At 43.4% G+C, this 14823-nt stretch overlaps 1 protein-coding gene across 1 annotated transcript; it reads left to right on the forward strand.

The window, feature by feature from the left end:
* The first annotated feature begins 953 nt into the window (after nucleotides 1-953).
* On the forward strand, nucleotides 954-13393 carry LOC143288146 (uncharacterized). Its single transcript, XM_076596440.1, has 6 exons — nucleotides 954-1000; nucleotides 2164-2822; nucleotides 3270-3406; nucleotides 5427-5650; nucleotides 9752-9852; nucleotides 11625-13393. Exons 2-6 carry the CDS (start codon nucleotides 2166-2168, stop codon nucleotides 11769-11771), a joined length of 1266 nt encoding a protein of 421 aa, XP_076452555.1. The 5' UTR covers nucleotides 954-1000; nucleotides 2164-2165; the 3' UTR covers nucleotides 11772-13393.
* The last annotated feature ends 1430 nt before the right edge of the window (nucleotides 13394-14823 follow it).

Genomic DNA, 14823 nt, shown 5'->3' on the forward strand with positions numbered 1-14823 from the left:
GGTCAGATCTTTTCTTTGTGAGGACGAGTCGGGCAGCAGAGTTTTGTATGCGCTGAAGGGACTGAATGGATGAAGTAGGCAAACCAGACAACAGAGAGTTACAGTAGTCAAGGCGAGAGAGAATGAGAGAAACGACAAGTCTAGATGTTGCGTCAATGGAAAGATATTTCCGGATGGAACTGATGCACCGCAATTGACAGTAGCAGGATTGACATGTCTGATGCTAACAGTAAACAAATAAGATCAATAAATAAAATTTTAATGAATAAACAAACAAATAAATGAATAATGCATAAGCGAATGAAAAAAGAAATACATATCTAAAAAAGGTACAGTTTGACAATATGCGAAACCAAATCTGAGGACTTAACTGATATGTTTATATATAAGAACAACAACTTTTTTTCTGGATAGACAAGAAAAGAAAATCACGGATAGAATGTGTTCCATATATGCATTCTCATCAGCTGTTAACTCCAGATTCAGTTTATCTAGTTCGCAGTATACGTGCTGTCAAGTACCACATATGTACCTTTTTCACAGTGGAGAGAGTTACCATTGTTTATTGTTTGTTAATCCTTTATTCTCTTAACCTCATTATTCTTTCATTTGTGCCACATTCATTTGCATTTTCTTTGTAAAAAAAACAAACACCAAACAAACAAAACAAAACAAAAACAAAAACAACTGAACTGAACAAAACTGAACAAGCAGAGAGAGAGAGAGAGAGAGAGAGAGAGAGAGAGAGAAACAGGGGGGGGGGGGGAGGAGATGTATATACGAAATTTATTTTCAGTCTCAGTTTCTCAAGGATTCGTCACTGCGTTCGGACAAGTCCGTATGTACTACACCTTATCTGCTAGGCACTGAGATGCCTGACAGCAGCATAACCCAACGCGCTTACCAGGGCTTGGCCTTGTTTTAAGTAAAAAGACAATTGGCACACACGGAAATCGAAACTTACTGGCGCTCTTCAGGGGAACCAAAAGTATCGGTCATGGTTGGTTATTTTTCATTTCAACAAACTTTCAGTGATACACATATATAGCATATACTCCTCGCTCACTATACGAGCAAGCAAAACCATGTGGGCAATATCGATATTTCTTCCTCTCCACTCTTTTGTGTGACTGACTGACGGAGTGAATGTCCACGCCTTGTGAACACTGCTGAGAGAGTGAGTGAGTCAGTACTGTTCACACGGCGTGGACGTTCACTGCGTCACTCACACAAAAGAGTGGAGGGGGCACGCACATTTATATATATATATATATATATATATATATATATATATATACACACACGGCACATACAGACACACGCCGCACAGACACACATGTGCAGCATGACGTTTCAGTTTCAAGGCGTCAAAGCATGCAATATGCACAACACAACACTCTACTATATTTTAAGGAGCAGAATTGAGCCTGGCCTGTGCTTAACTCACTCAGTACGGCCAGTCCTCTCTTCTTCTCTACACAGACCCCTCGGATGTCCAGTGGGTGTCTGAATGACCCAACCTTTAGCTTCCGTCGTCAGAATTGTGGTATTCTTTGTCAACATTCACCTCTTCAGTATAAGAGCCTTCCGCTTGCAATATTTTGATGATGGTATTTGGGCAGAAACGCTGTTAACGTCGTCTCTTTCGCCGTTCGTACCGAGAGAGTTAAAGCCAGCATGATGGTTAGGCCTTGAGAGCCACCCAAAGGTTGGAAATATAACGTTATGAAAAACAACATCAACAAAAAACAACTGAAAAGCAGCAACTGACAAATAACAAGGAAATAAATGATTAAACAAAATGAATGAGGCACATGGGACATTTAGGCTGAATCTTGCTGACAGACTGACTCCCACTCAGCCACAACTGACTGAAAAGCCACGTCAGGCTGAGCCTTCAGTCATCTCAACCACCTGCCCAACATTCCTCTAATTGATTAAGTCAGTCATCATGTGTAAATTTTACAAGAAGATGCTGGGTATTTGCGCCTGATAGACCTTCAGTTTAGTGGATCTGTGTGTGTTTTTTTTGTGTGTGTGACAGTCCCAATGACCATATGAAATGATGATGTACAATTATGTAAACACTACATACTTTTAAACATACTTTTAACACATTCATCAACAATCACTTAGTTAAACTCCATGTTTTGATTTTTTCAGATATGATGGCGAGTGAGTCATCAGATTACGAGTGTCCCGTGTGTCATGACGACTACGTTGACCCAAAGATTTTACCATGTGGACACCTGGTGTGCCAGAGGTGTGTGCAGTCCTGGCTTGATAAGGAAGGGAGACAAGCCTGCTGTCCACTGTGCAGAGCGTCCATTATTATCTCCCCCAATGCTGCCGGTCCTGCAGACTTTGCCGCTGAAGTGAACGCCCTGCCGACCGATTTGCACACCGCCGCATTGGTGGAGAGCCACAAAATCCTGCGAGGGCCTCATGTCTGCGGCCTGTGTGAGAATAATTTTGCCGCCGTCTTTTACTGCATCCAGTGCATGGTCAAACTTTGCACAAACTGCGAGAAGGGCCACAGGAAGATCCCCGCCCTCAAGCGCCACATCCTGGAAGACGTCAACAACCTGAATGTTGAGAGCCTGGCGAGGAGTGGTCAGGTGATGTGCAAGGCTCACCCTGACAGGCTGGCTGAGCTGTACTGCCCCGCCCATGAAGAGGTCATGTGCAGTGTGTGCAGCACCACCAGTCACGGAGCTTGTGCCGCCAGGAAGACACTGGCAGACATGGCCACAGACACCAGGGCGGAACTCAACCAGCGAGCGCAGAAACTGAGGATGAAAGAATCACAGATGGCGAAGCAGGCAAGCGTCAGACTCTTTATTTTTTGTTGCATAGTATAGTCCATGCAGTCGACCACACCGGGCCATATCAGGACTTGAAAACCAACCATTGATCATCTAGACCCCCCCCCCCTGCACACCCCCTGCACCACCCCTCCTCAAAAAAAGGAAAGGAAAATTAATAACAAGCGAAGCTACACCCATGCACACACACTAGGACACACTCCTGTCAACCAGTTGCTTGCGAGAGGACAAAAAACAAACAAATGCAATAATGTATGACACAAAAAAATAACATTAACAAAGCATTAGTAGGAGAAGTTAGATATGCATATATGTTTTAATTAAGTGACAGTAGCCCTTTAAAAATATTTTTACTCCGGTCAGTCGGATGCTTGAAAAAAAAGAAGAAAAAAAAGATGTGCTCTCGATTTTAGCAGCTGCCTACATTTTTTTCCTTCACCACAGGTCACTTCTGCAAAAGCCCACTTCCAGAGCATGCACAAGGGAGCCCAAGACACATTTGATAGTCTTCACAAGGCTTTGGACGCACAGAGGCAACAGCTGACCAGCAAGATACAAGCCGAGGAGGATTCCTGCATGAGGTAATAATAATCATAATGATAATGATAATAAAGTATCTATACAGCACTGTATTTTGTGCAGAGACAAATCAAAGTGCTTACATGTATTTATTCACATGCATGCACGGCCCAGTTCAGTTCAGTTACTCAAGGAGGTGTCACAGCATTCAGACAAATCCTTATACGTTATATCACATCTGCAAAGCAGATGTCTGACCAGCATCGTTACCCAACATGCTATGTTAGGCCTTGTTGAATAAAAAAAAAAGCAAAAAAAAAGCCCAGCTTCAGAGGAATGAAAGATAACACTTAAGATAGCCCACATGTAGAGAAAGATAGAGAAACTGTAGACTGGGAAGATGGAAGGGGGAGCAGGTGTGTGTGTGTGTGTGTGTGGGGGGGGGGGGGGTGGCATTTTGGAAAGAGCTAGGTTTTAAGGCCAGACTTAAAAGAGCTGAGTGCATCGCAAGGACCAGCCTCGGACCGACAACCAGGACTCCACCACCTGAGCACAGCCTGGACACAGCACGGACCACGGACATCACCAGCAGCCAGAACACAGCGAGGACCCCCCTCGAACAGGCAACAAGGACTACACCCCCACAAGACCACAGGACCAACGCCTTGACCACATCACACCCCCATGGATAAGACCACAGCCACGAACAACTTGACCTTAAGGGCTCATTGCCTATAGGCCGTCAAACTCAACTCTACGGTACGGTAGATTTGACAAAGGAAAGGAGGAGAGCTCATTCCATGCATAAGGTCAGCGCTGAGACACAGAAAGAGCGGCGGTCAACTGTGGAGTGTATGAATCTTGGAACACAGAAACAGAGTGGAGCTGGGATGTAGATATGAAGGCAGTCACAGAGACGGGAAGGGGCAGGTTTGCTGATTGTGTGCTGATCTTGTGCTTTTAATCTGACAGGGAGCCAATGGAGAGATTGCAAGAAAGGAGTGATGTGCTCGGAACTTTTATTTCTGAGGATGAGCTGTTACGTATGTGCTGAAGGGATGGAACGGTTGAAGCAGGCTAACCAGATGAGAGGGGGTTTCGGACCAGCTGCCTTGGTGAAGTGGTTAGTGTTGCAGACTGAATGTTAGAAGGATGTGGGTTTGAATCCCAGTGGAGGTGGTTTTTTTTACCTGTTGCCAGCTCCTATCCAGAGTAGAGTGTGATATGGGGTTAAATGAGAAGACTGGGAACACACAGTTCAGTATCAGCCACTTCACGGATGCGTCTTTGGGTGTGTTGCTCAAATTTCCTGACCAACACTGCACGTGTCTGTATCTCTTAGGCCTGGTTGATGCCGGGATATCATTATGACAGGAAGTGTAGAGTACAGCCTTGTCACACAGTCCCAAACCTAAATGGATCTCCATAGCAGCAGCATCATCATCGTCCTTCTTCTCCTCCTTCATCATCAAAATAAAGAAAAGGCCCCAAATTGTGTGGCCTTTCGTGCCCTGCTCTCATGCTGACCTCAGTTTCGATGTCCCTCCACTTCCACGGTTAGGATGAATCTTGTGAAGGTCTTCAGTGTTGGTGGATTCATGGGAACTGTCACTGTAGGGACGTGGTGGCGGTCTCCACTTTGAGGGAGATGCTCACTCAGTCTGGCTCTGTGACTAAGCCTATATTGTTGTCATTTGGGGACTTAGTAGTTGGTGCCCTAAGTACGTAAAATCAGAACAGGCACTACTGAACACTGCTGGTGCGCCGAAGTGACTCAGCAGCAGTGCAGGGTCTCCTCTGGTGTGTGGCCTCCTGGCGACCTAACATTGATGGCTCCCTGTGGACTGCCAGCGCTGGGCCTGCGACAGACGAACATGGGTGTGGCCGTGTATGGGGGACTCGGAATGAGTGGCGTGGCAGTAATGTCACTGAAATGGTGCAGATGATGGGGCAGCAAAAAAAAAAAAGAAAAAAAAAGAAGAAGAAAGTTACAGTAGTAGAGGTGAGAGAGAGAGAGAATGAATGAATGAATGCTTAGAGAGAGAGAGAGAGGTGGGACACGATGATTTTAGCTGTGGACAGATCACTGGGAGTGACAGACAAGACCAGGGCTGCCCTGACACAGAACGCCACAGCTGTGGAACGTGTGGCCCAGTCTGCGTCAGAAGGATCCTTGCTGCAGATGCGTCAGTCCCTGAGGGCCCGTTTGGATGACCTTGAGAAACAGAGCGACAGACCCGTGGAAATAGAACTGAAGGTTTTCAGCCTGGACTGGGAGAAAGTGAAGAGCGAGATCGCAAATCTGGGTAACAGAGTGTTGATTTATTTGTTGTGGGTATTTTGAATGCTCTATAAGCTCTATAAGTATTTTTTAATCTATAAGTCGATAGGAAAAACAAATAAAAAATACTGCACACAGGAAAAAATACAAAAAAATGGGTGGCGCTGTGGTATAGCGACGCTCTCTCCCTGGGGAGAGCAGCCCAAATTTCACGCAGAGAAATCTGTTGTGATAAAAAGAAAAAAAAAAAAAAGTTGGTCCGACTCCAAGTGAATCCTTTCTGGGTAATGGAGAATTGATGTATTATTATCTGTGGCTGACTTGGGTAATACAGCATATATTTGTGGCACCAGTTTTGAGGGTTTAAAAAAAAATTTTTTTTGTTTGTTTGTTGTATCTTAACTCACTCAGTACGGCCAGTCCTCTCTTCTCCTCCACACAGACCCCTCGGAAGTCCAGTGGGTGTCTGAATGACCCAACCTTTAGCTTCCGTCGTCAGAATTGTGGTATTCTTTGTCAACATTCACCTCTTCAGTATAAGAGCCTTCCGCTTGCAATATTCTGATGGTGGTAATTGGGGTGAAACGCTGTTAACGTCTTCTCTTTTGCCGTTCGTATGGAGAGAGTTAACATTTTATTATGGGAGTGAGGTGAGAGAGGTGTGCGAGTCTTGAGTGATGTTACACTGATTTTAAAACAGTTCCAGTCTCAGTCTCAGTTTCTCAAGGAGGCATCACTGCGTTTGGACAAATCCACATACACTCCACCACATCTGCTGGGCAGATGCCCGACGGCAGCATAACCCAGTGCACTTGTCAGGCCTTGAGTGCATGCTCATATATTTGTGCCATGGGTTCTTTTTCAGTGCGCCAAGTGTGTGCTGCACACGGGACCTTGGTTTATCGTCTCATCCAAACGAATAGACGCTCGGCTTGATTTTCCAGTCCAACTTGGGAGAAAAGGCGAGAGCGGGATAGGAACCCACACCCTCACAGACTCTGTATTGGCAGATGAGCATCTTGACCATTCTGCCACTTTCCTCCTGATTTTAAAATAGAATGTTTTTTAGCGAGTTTATCTGTTTTGTTTTTGTAACTTATTTATGATATGTGCATTGTTAAACAGGCTTAGAGGTGAGGGCTAAGCACTATACAAAGCGAATCCTTTTGCTCTGTGTGTGTGTGTGTGTGTGTGTGTGTGTGTGTGTGTTTCTCATTTTCTGTGGTTTCTCTCATCATAGAGCAGTCTCTTCTCATAGTGTTATGGTTGTTATATTGTACAGGGCTGTGGGTTCTTGAGATCAACATGAATTCATCCGCGCCCTGTGTGTTTGCTGCTTCTGACATTGGAAAGACACAAGTTAGCAAGGCAGCATATGCAGCTTTTGAAAAAAACAACAACAAAGGATTGAATTCCCATGATTTCAATCAAACATGAACCACAATCCTATATTATTTCAGAGCTGATCAAGTTGAGATGAATGCAAAAAATGGGGGAAAGAATACAAACCTTGCAGTGTCGGTATCAGTAGTAGTTTGATAAGTAATAGTAGTGGCTGTGAAAGGCTATTGCTCCCTTAAGCTTTTTGACTAACGTAGTGTGCAACATTTGTTTCAAGGACTGTGGCAGTGTGTGTGTGTGTGGAGGGGAGGGAGGGGGGCATCAGAACAAGCTGGAGTGTGTGTGTGTGTGTGTGTGTGTGTGGAGGGGGTGCATAAGACAGAGCTTACAGGACAGGATGTCAGTAAAGGGCTGTCTGCTCACTTGAGATAAGACAGAGCTTACAGATCAGGATGTCAGTGAAAGGCTGTCACCTCACAGAGATCAGACACAGCTTACAGGTCAGGATGTCTGTGAAGGGCTGTCACCTCACTGAGGTCAGACAGAGCTGACAGGTCAGGATGTCAGTGAAGGGCTGTCACCTCACTGAGGTCAGACACAGCTGACAGGTCAGGATGTCAGTGAAGAGCTGTCACCTCACTGAGATCAGACAGAGCTGACAGGTCAGGATGTCAGTGAAGGGCTGTCACCTCACAGAGATCAGACAGTTTGCAGGTCAGGATGTCAGTGAAGGGCTGTCACCTCACTGGATCAGACAGAGCTTACAGGTCAGGATGTCAGTGAAGGGCTGTCACCTCACTGAGATCAGACACAGCTTACAGGTCAAGATGTCAGTGAAGAGCTGTCACCTCACTGAAGTCAGACAGTTTACAGGTCAGGATGTCAGTGAGGGCTGCCACCTCACTGAGATCAGACACAGCTTACAGGTCAGGATGTCTGTGAAGGGCTGTCACCTCACTGAGTTCAGACAGAGCTGACAGGTCAGGATGTCAGTGATCACGTGAAGGGCTGTCACCTCACTGAGATCAGACAGAGCTGACAGGTCAGGATGTCAGCGAAGGGCTGTCACCTCACAGAGATCAGACACAGCTTACAGGTCAGGATGTCAGTGGAGGGCTGCCACCTCACTGAGATCAGACACAGCTTACAGGTCATGATGTCAGTGAAAGGCTGTCACCTCACTGAGATAAGACGCAGCTTACAGGTCAGGATGTCAGTGAAGGGCTGTCACCTCACAGAGATCAGACACAGCTTACAGGTCCGGATGTCAGTAAAGGGCTGTCACCTCACTGAGATCAGACACAGTTTACAGGTCAGGGTGTCAGTGAAGGGCTGTCACCTCACTGAGATCAGACACAGCTTACAGGTCAAGATGTCAGTGAAGAGCTGTCACCTCACTGAAGTCAGACAGTTTACAGGTCAGGATGTCAGTGAAGGGCTGCCATCTCACTGAGATCAGACACAGCTTACAATTCAGGATGTTAGTGAAGGGCTGTCACCTCACCGAGTTCAGACAGAGCTGACAGGTCAGGATGTCAGTGAAGGGCTGTCATCTCACTGAGATCAGACAGAGCTGACAGGTCAGGATGTCAGTGAAGGGCTGTTGCCTCACTGAGATCAGACACAGCTTACAGGTCAGGATGTCAGTGAAGGGCTGTCACCTCATAGAGATCACACAGAGCTTACAGGTCAGGATGTCAGTGAAGGGCTGTCACCTCATAGAGATCACACAGAGCTTACAGTTCAGGATATCAGTCACTGTCCTTTACCTGGACTGCTTTGCTTTTGGTCAGCTAAGTGACACTGTTGAAAAGAGCACAGAAAGCAACAACTGCACTTAAACTAATGCCTCGCGGGTCTCATTTAACTCACTCAGTATGGCCAGTCTTCTCTTCTCATCTACACAGACCCCTCGGATGTCCAGTGGGTGTCTGAATGACCCAACCTTTAGCTTCCGTCATCAGAATTGTGGTATTCTTTGTCAACATTCACCTCTTCAGTATAAGAGCCTTCCGCTTGCAATATTTTGATGATGGTAATTGTGGTGAAACGCTGTTAACGTCGTCTCTTTTGCCGTTCGTATGGAGAGAGTTAACAATGGTTTATGTTCCCTGCACCCCCCCCCCCCACCCCCACCCCCAACCCCCCGCCTTCCCTCCTCACTTTTCCTGTCTCGTTTTTCACTTGCTTGTCTGTGAAGAAAAAAAAAGAAAAGTTTTTGCAAACCGATAATTTCTGTCTTCTCTGTGCAGTGGAACTTTTAGAAGCCAATGTTTTCTTTCCCCCAATAGTTAATACTTGTATTGTCAAATGTCCTCTTTATAACCACGTCTTTTTGTTTGTGTGTGTGTTTTTTTGTTTTTTTATTTGGGGGGTGGGGGTGGGGTGGGGTGGGGGTTGTTGTTGTTGTTGGTGGTTTTTTGGTTTTTGTTTGTTTGTTTGTTTGTTTGATAAATATCATTATCTGATGATTGATGTGATTGATTCAGGGGTAAACTGTCGTTGCTGACTCTAACGAAACTCATCCATTGACTTATGCCCTATCTACTTTATCCTATTTTACCGGTACCTTTTATTATTAATGTCTTTAGTTTATTACAATAGTATATGGTGTGAAATTGTTGTTGTTTTTGTTGTTGCATATTTGTCTACATGTAAGAGAAAAATTTTAAAAATGTTGATAACTAAAAAAAAAAAAAAAAAAAAAAATTTCTGTCTTGGCCTGCAGCTGCACGATGTTCCGTGAAATTAAATTGCTGACGCTTTTCTCTGCATCTGTGGTCAGGATTGGTTGTTGTCAGCAGTCTGTCCGGACGTGAGCAGGCCAGCATTGTCCAAGTGGGAGACAGGGTACAGCGTGGGAAGGACTGGAAGCATGGGATTCAGGTACGAGGGGAAAAAAAAAAAGCAAACAAACAAACAAACAAAAACAGCCCCCCCCCCTCCCCCCAAAAAAAACAACCTGACTGGTTGTGAGAATGGGAGAATTCACCATCTGATTGGGAGGGAGGTGGGAGTGGGGGTAGATGAGAGAGATCAAAATATTTGGTGGATGTTTTTTTGTTTTTGTTTTGGTGTGTGTGTGTGTGTGTGTGTGTGTGTGTGTGCGTGTGTGTGTGTGTGTGTGTGTGTGTGTGTGTGTGTGATATGTGTGTGTGTGTGTGTGTGTCAAGTCAAGTCAAGATTTTATTTCATGATGGTAAATTGAATAAGCAACAATTGCTTTTTTACATCAAGCCATCAAGTGTGTGTGTGTGTGTGTGTGTGTGTGTGTGTGTGTGTGTGTATGTGTGTGTGTGTGTGTGTGGGAGGGGTGTGTGGAAGGGGGGGGGGGTGAAGAAAGAGTAGCGCTGTGACCACTGCGAGGTCAGTTAAAAAAAAAAAGAAAAAGAAATCAGCATTTTATTAATTCTTTTTACAATTTGACAATCAAATATGCAACAAAGAAAGAAAAAAGTCACACCATGTGCCATGGTAACCAAAGAAACAACAATACGTTAAAAAAATAAAAAAATAAAGACAATAATAATAATAGGATAAAGTAGATAAGGCATTTGTCGATAGATGAATGAGTTATGCTAGAGTCAGCAACAACAGTTTACCCCAGAACCATTCACATCGATCATTAGATAATCATAATATTAATATAGAAAAAAAGAAGAAAGCACACGCACACACACACACACACACACAACAAAAAACAACATGTTACCACACAAAAAATCCCATGGGAAGAAGTGGTTATAAAAAAAAGACATTTGTAAACAATACAAGTATTAACTATGGAAAAGAAAACATTAACTTATAAAAGTTCCATCGCACATTAAATTGGATACATCATCATTTACATGTGCATTATGCTGTTCATACTTGCATAAAGGTGTTTTAGAAAGACATGCAGATTTGGATGGATTTTTCAGTTTTGCATTTGTAGACATAGAGTTTGGCAAACATATGATAAAATCAAATACGATATTTGTCTTTAGATGCTGTGCTGCTTCAGAAGTACTGAACTGCGACAGATCTTGTGTTGTGGGCATTTTCACATTTTTCATTAAACAATTTTTCTAAAGATGTCCAAAAGGACTGTATATGTTTGCACATCTACAAACAATGTTCTATGGAGTCTCTTGCTTCATTACACTGTATGCAGTTATTTGTATCAGATACTATGGATTTTATATAAGATAGTGTTCCAATGAACATTGATGGTTTGTCATAATTTTTTGTTGATACATCGTACAATAGTTTTGATCCCATCTTTTCATTTTGAATAAATGTTAGTGCTTTTGGCATACCCGTAAGTCCACTATCATTATTGGTTAATCTTATTCCTGTTGTTTTTAAATTTTTTTCTAAATACATTCCTTTATTGATGAGATCCATCCATTGAAAGTGACAAAATTAGTCCAACAATCAATGTCAGATAAAAAATCATTGTATTTCATAAAATCTCCATTACTTTTAAGGAAGTATTTTGTATAGCATATTTTCCCTTTCTCATCAGTTTGTCATTTTGGATAATTGTATTGCCAGTTTTTGTTTTCATTGTAGAATACAGGTTGGCAAAGTATTTCTTTTGAGTTTCTAGGTTTCAAGGTATGATAGAGTCTTTTATATGCTGGAAGTGGTCAGTTCTTGCTGTTGGTTCTGTGCAGGACGGGGACCCCCCAGGCCTGGGAACCGTCACACAGATTGCTGGGAACGAGGTGCGTGTTCTGTGGGACTGTGGGGGCCAGCACTGGTATCACATGGGCACTCCTGGCCGCTGTAGCCTTCAGCTCTTTGCTGCAGGGCCCTCGTGATGGGAGACTGGGTGCTGGACATGGCTGCAGTTTCCAACACTGGGAGATCTGGCAACCTCGTGTCTACGCAGACGCTTTTCAGTGGCGTGAGCATGCATAATCACACACACACACAAATGTATGTGCATGCACGCACACAGGCAAATACACACACGCTTGCGTATGCGTACATACACACATGCATATTCACGTGCACACACACCTAAACATATATGAGTATACATACACACACAAGAATGCATGCATGCACATTCATACTCTCACATACATATCTGTGTATGCACATACACACACACACATGGTTGCACACACACACAGACATCTCTTTCTTTTGGAACTGGCCAGTTATTTACAGTACATCCCAATGGAACATTTGCAGTAGTCAGTACAAGCTGCCCTTCTACAACCTAATATCTGTGCTTTGTCCCTGCTACTTCCGCCCTCACGTTTTGTTTTCTTCCTTTCGTGTTCTTTTTTCTTTTTCTTTTTAATGGTTATGAAATGTAAATGACAGCATATGGATTTATTTATGTTTCTATAATTACCAACCGGTGTGAAGAGATTATGAATGAATTATTAAAAACAATGACAAATGTGTGGTTCGTCCGTCGGGATTGACGAGGACCATCTAGTCATCCTGGGGGTGGGTGGCTTGGGCTCTGTGGGTGCGCAGATGACTGATCAGGCCAATCCGCGCCCGGAAGGGGGTTCTGACGCAGTGTGGACAGGGGATGGTGGCAGCTGTCGGAGACTTCACTGTTTGTGTCCCCGACAATGACAAATGATAACACAATGAAGTACATGTAATCAGTTGTGATGTTCTGTCTTTGTCTTTCCATTTTTCCTGTACCACTGGGTTCTGAAAAAGAAATGCAGAAAAAAAGAAGAAAAAAAACCCCAAAATATACCCCCCACCCCGACCCACCCACCCACCAACACACATGAAAAAACAACAACGCAAAAGCACACACACACACACACGTTTTGTTTGATCCATGTTATTATTTTATTTTAAGTATTGCTTGTGCATAAAATTGATTTTTAAGAGCAGTAGTTCTACTGTTCCTTTTTTTTTCATTTGTGGCATACCTGTTCATTTGGTCAATGGTCTTTTTTTTTTGGTTGAAATTGTGCTATTTTTTTTCTAATTGTGAATGGTCTTTTTGTTGTTGTTGTTGTTTGTTAAGCTTTACCAAAGTAACTTTCTCATGTAGTCATTAGTCTTTTTTGAACTAGTGCTTTAACAACCTCCATGGGTCTTTCAGTATAAATACCCCCCCCCCCCTCACCTTCTGGAAATAAAGTGCTTAGAATTTCCTCTTTTCTATTTCTGTCTTTCCTCTTTCTTCACTGAAGTTGTTTTTTTCTTCTTTTCTGTTCTAGTCTGTTCCCTTTCTTCTTCTTTTTTAAAATTTTTTATTTTTTATTTTTTATTTTACTACAAGCCTTGACACTTTTTTTTCTAGCCCTTTTCCACTGTCTGTGACTTGCTATTTGTGCTGTTTTGCTCTGGCGATTAATTGTGCCATGGGCACTACTGTCCATTTTGAGGTGTTATTTGCCTGTATGGTCTTTTTATGTATTTTTTTTTTATGTGGATCTAAAGTCGTTTTTTGAAATAATCCTCTTTACATTTTTTGATAATCCACGTAGATAAATTAAGCAGAAGGGCTGACATATTCAGCACAACCTAATCCTGTTTGGCTTAAGGAGGTTGACGGTTAAGATTGATATGTCATGAACTGAGTTGTTTTACAGGTGTCTATTTTTTTCAGATATGAGAGTTTTGGTTTTGAAGCAGTTAAAATCTTATTTAGTTGGGCACTTCTTATGTGGTCCAGTGTGGTTGTGGGGACTATTAGCAACAATGCTGTGCCTTACCAAAGTTACCTATTTAGTGGTCATTGACATGTTTTGAAGTTGTGCCTGACGGGCGCAATGGCCGAGTGGTTAAAGCGTTGGACTTTTAGTCTGAGAGTCCCGGGTTCGAATCTCGGTAACGGTACCTAGTGGGTAAAAGGTGGAGATTTTTTCAATCACCCAGTTCAATATATGTGCACACCTGCTTGTGCCTGAACCCCCTTCATGTGTACACGCAAGCAGATCAAATATGCACGTTAAAGATCCTGTAATCCATGTCAGCGTTCGATGGGTTATAGAAACAATAACATACCCAGCATGCACACCCCTGAAAACGGAGTAAGGCTGCATACATGTTGGGGTAAAAACGGTCATACACGTAAAAGCCCACTTGTGTACATATGAGTGAACATGGGAGTTGCAGCTCACAAACAAAGAAGAAGAAGAAGAAGGAGGAGAAGAAGGAGGAGGAGGAGAAGGAAGAAGAAGAAGAAGGAGGAGAAGAAGGAGGAGGAGGAAGAAGAAGAAGGAGGAGGAGAAGAAGAAGGAGGAGAAGGAGGAGGAAGAAGAAGAAGGAGGAGGAGAAGAAGGAGAAGAAGGAGGAGGAGGAAGAAGGAGAAGGAGGAGAAGAAGGAGAAAGAGGAGAAGGAGGAGGAGGAGGAGGAGTTGTTGTGCCTTATTCTCAGTCATCTGTATGAATGTAACTCTTTAAACTGCCAGCATAATGAAACCACCGGATACCGATAGCCTGTTAAAATGTTTTCCGGCACTCCGGAAAGAGCAATATTTCTTGAGATTAGAAAAGCCCTTGTTCATCAAACCAAGCCTTTGATAATGCCCCCAAAATGTTTGCTGCAGTTACAGTTCCACACAAAGTATGGCAGGAATCCTCTTGCCATATTTTTTCTCCGTTTTTCCCCAGCAATCCTTGATACTTAATTTTTTTTTTTTTTGTAATCTCTTTTCCGCTGTATCATTTTGCTCTGGCGATTAGCTAGTGATATTGTTAACACTGGGTTGGGTATGAGCTGTTCATTCTGCAGTGTTATTTGCCCGTATGGCCTTTTGTGTGTATATTTTTTGTGTGGCTTTGAAGTATTTGTTTTAACCCTTTTAGGACAGAACAGAGTAGAATAGAGCAGAATATGTCAGTACTACCAAGTGTGCTGGGGTCACAAGGAATATTGGGGGT

The sequence above is a fragment of the Babylonia areolata genome, chromosome 12 (genome assembly GCF_041734735.1).
Source record: "Babylonia areolata isolate BAREFJ2019XMU chromosome 12, ASM4173473v1, whole genome shotgun sequence".
Lineage (NCBI taxonomy): Eukaryota > Metazoa > Mollusca > Gastropoda > Neogastropoda > Buccinidae > Babylonia > Babylonia areolata.

What these genes read in the sequence shown, in the direction of transcription:
- LOC143288146 (XM_076596440.1), top strand. Translation starts at nt 2,166, where the DNA reads ATGATGGCGAGTGAGTCATCAGATTACGAGTGTCCCGTGTGTCATGAC. An exon ending in AATCACAGATGGCGAAGCAG is followed by an intron (nt 2,823 to 3,269) that starts GCAAGCGTCAGA and finishes CCTTCACCACAG; the next exon opens with GTCACTTCTGCAAAAGCCCA. An exon ending in GAGCGAGATCGCAAATCTGG is followed by an intron (nt 5,651 to 9,751) that starts GTAACAGAGTGT and finishes ATCTGTGGTCAG; the next exon opens with GATTGGTTGTTGTCAGCAGT.